A 2,833-nucleotide genomic window follows, 5' to 3' on the forward strand; every position below is an offset into this window, starting at 1 on the left:
ATAAATATCATTTATGTCATCATACCTCGCTGCGTGTTGGTCCGACCCATGCTCCTCCTCGTCCGAGGAGGAGGCAGATTTAGAACGCCGTTACACTACCTACCTCATCCCCATATTGTTTTTATTTACTTTGCTGCTCTTTTGCACACCAGTATCACTACTTACAAACCATCATCTGCTCATCTATCACTCCAGTGTTAATCTGCTAAATTGTAATTACTTTGCTACTATGGCCAATTTATTGCCATACCTCCTCATGCCATTTGCACACACTGTATATAGACTATGTCTTTTCTATTGTGTTATTGACTGTACGCTTGTTTAGTCCATGTGTAACTCTGTGTTGTTGTTACTGTCGCTCTGCTTTATCTTGGCCAGGTCGCAGTTGTAAATGAGAACTTGTTCTCAACTAGCTAACCTGGTTAAATAAAGGTGGGAAAAAAAGTAGATGGGTATATTATCAGTTTAGACCTATCCTGCCAGTTTGACTACTAACACAAACAATACTAATGCATCTGTCTGTGAAAGGTGTCATCTCTTTCACAATCCTATGACCTCCACTGTACCCAACCTCTAAGGCTCAAGATGCATACTAACAGCTTACCCCCTTAAAAGCCCCTCTCTCGCCAATCCTGTTTGCTGACCTGATAGCACTATTGTATCAACACAATATAGCCAGTGCCATGGCAACCAAAGGGTTTTGTTCCAGGGGGCAGAGGTGAGCAGGATTGAAAGAGCACTGGGAGAAAAGGAAAAGCTCTTCTTGCGTACTTAAATGGATGGATGAGAGCTTTTCTCAACCGGCTATAAAAGCTGCTGCAGCTCAATGGTGGTGGTCGTTAGACACAGCTGCTCTAAGCAGTGCTGGGACATATACAGTACGTATAGGAGTCAACATATTAACAAAATGTTGTCAAGGTTACAGAACTCCTCATGATATCTTATACAGTGAGATGTTACAGTACACACCACCCCAGGGGATATTTCAAGAACCGTGTGTTCAAATAGAACAAATTAAGCTACTGCTTTACATATAAACACTAGAAATGGCAATGCGTATGTGTTGTTTTATTGAGGAAATTGAGTGAATCCTACCTCATAACCCAGCACTCTTTCAGGGGTGACGGGGAGGGCTTCCCAGATCACTTCAATTGTAGCTGCAGATACACTCCTGCCCCAAACCCTCTTAGGAGCCTCAATTGGTACTGCAGAAATAGAGAGCTGGTGAGAAGCCCACAGACTCATTCAACACCATCAAACACGCTAATAGGAACGAGAGGAAAGCAGAGAATAGACCTGTAGATTCACTGGATAGAGCTTTTGCCTCCGCTTGGTTGTTATTGGGATCTGACTTGCATGGCAAATTCAAATAACACAGTACCTCACTGACAGCCCAGTGTATGTAGTAAGTGTCTGCTAGGATTTCCTGTAATCTACCCCTGCAATAACTAATATCAAGTTGACACTCCCAGCTTGAGGGGGAAAGTGTCTGAACCAACGTATTTCATCTTTACTATAGAAGGTTGTGCCTCCAGAATGAAAAGATTAGGCACGGTTTCAGCGTGACTTCCATTGGCAGCCGTTTCCTTTACCTTCCTCTGCTGAGAACACTGTGGCTATGGAACTGAAGGGGCCCTCCCCACGGTTGTTGTACGCCCCAACCTTCACATCGAACGGTGAGAAAGGCGGGATGGTGTCGTTGAGGAACGAATGTATCTGGGCACCCCGGGGTGGAGATGAACTGTGGTGGTATTGGACCGCGGCCGGAAGGCGATGATGTTATACTTGAACTCTCATTCTGCAGTTCCTCTCGGGAGGGTGGGAGCGAACACAAAACTTAGTGTATTAAAAGGCATACAGACAAATACACAAAGAGTCTTCACTTGGTGCAATGATTAGATTGTAGTGTTACACAAGGTTCCAAATGGCTGTGTTATAATTTGGCCCCCTAGTTTTTCTGGACAAAATATATAATGTATTTATTTAAGAAAAGACTATAAATACTAGCGATCAGTCAAGTGGATTTTAATTTAGGAAATCTGTTAAAGTATTCCCACGCATAATGAGATTATCAGTGGGCCAAAAAAGTATTTAGTTCACCACAATTGTGCAGTTCTCCTCTTAAAAGATGAGAGAGGTGTATTTTCTCATTCAACTATGAGACCAAAATGAATTTTTTCTCCAGAAATCACATTGTAGGATTTTTATGAATTTTTGCAAATTTATGGTGAAATAAGTATTGGTCCAAAAGTTTATTCAATACTTTGTATATACCCTTTGTTGGATGACAGAGGTCAAAACGGTGTTTTCTGTAGGTCTTCACAAGGTTTTCACACACTGTTTGCTGTATTTGCCCATTCTCCATGCCAGATTTCTAGAGCAGTGATGTTTTGGGGCTGTTGCTGGGCAACACGGACTTTCAACTCCCTCCAAAATTTCTATGGGGTTTGAGATCTGGAGACTGGCTCACCTCAGGACCTTGAAATGCTTCGAAAGCCATCCTTCGTTGCCGGGCGGTGTGTTTGGGATCATTGTCATGCTGAAAGCCAGCCACGTTTCATCTTCAATGCCCTTGCTGATGGTAGGCTTTGTTACTTTGGTCCCGCTCTCTGCAGGTCATTCACTAGGTCCCCCGTGTGGTTCTGGGATTTTTGCCCACGTTGTGCTCATTTTGACCCCACGGGGTGAGTCTTGCGTGGAGCCCCAGATGGGGAGTTATCAGTGGTCTTGTATGTCTTCCTTTCCTAATAATTGCTCCCACAGTTGATTTCTTCAAACCAAGCTGCTTACTATTGCAGATTCAGTCTCCAGCCTGGTGGCAGGTATAAATTTG

At 43.4% G+C, this 2,833-nt stretch overlaps 1 protein-coding gene across 1 annotated transcript in view; it reads right to left on the minus strand.

The window, feature by feature from the left end:
* Positions 1-2,833, minus strand: part of LOC111977495 (contactin-3-like) — an 87,679-nt gene that overhangs the window by 9,813 nt on the left and 75,033 nt on the right. Inside the window, exons 18-19 of the mRNA XM_070447507.1 lie at positions 1,593-1,716; positions 1,096-1,205 (exon numbers count right to left, since the gene is read on the minus strand). Coding sequence (XP_070303608.1) covers positions 1,096-1,205; positions 1,593-1,716 — 234 coding nt within the window. The remainder of the gene's footprint in view (positions 1-1,095; positions 1,206-1,592; positions 1,717-2,833) is intronic.

The sequence above is a fragment of the Salvelinus sp. IW2-2015 genome, linkage group LG1 (genome assembly GCF_002910315.2).
Source record: "Salvelinus sp. IW2-2015 linkage group LG1, ASM291031v2, whole genome shotgun sequence".
In the NCBI taxonomy this organism is placed as follows: domain Eukaryota; kingdom Metazoa; phylum Chordata; class Actinopteri; order Salmoniformes; family Salmonidae; genus Salvelinus; species Salvelinus sp. IW2-2015.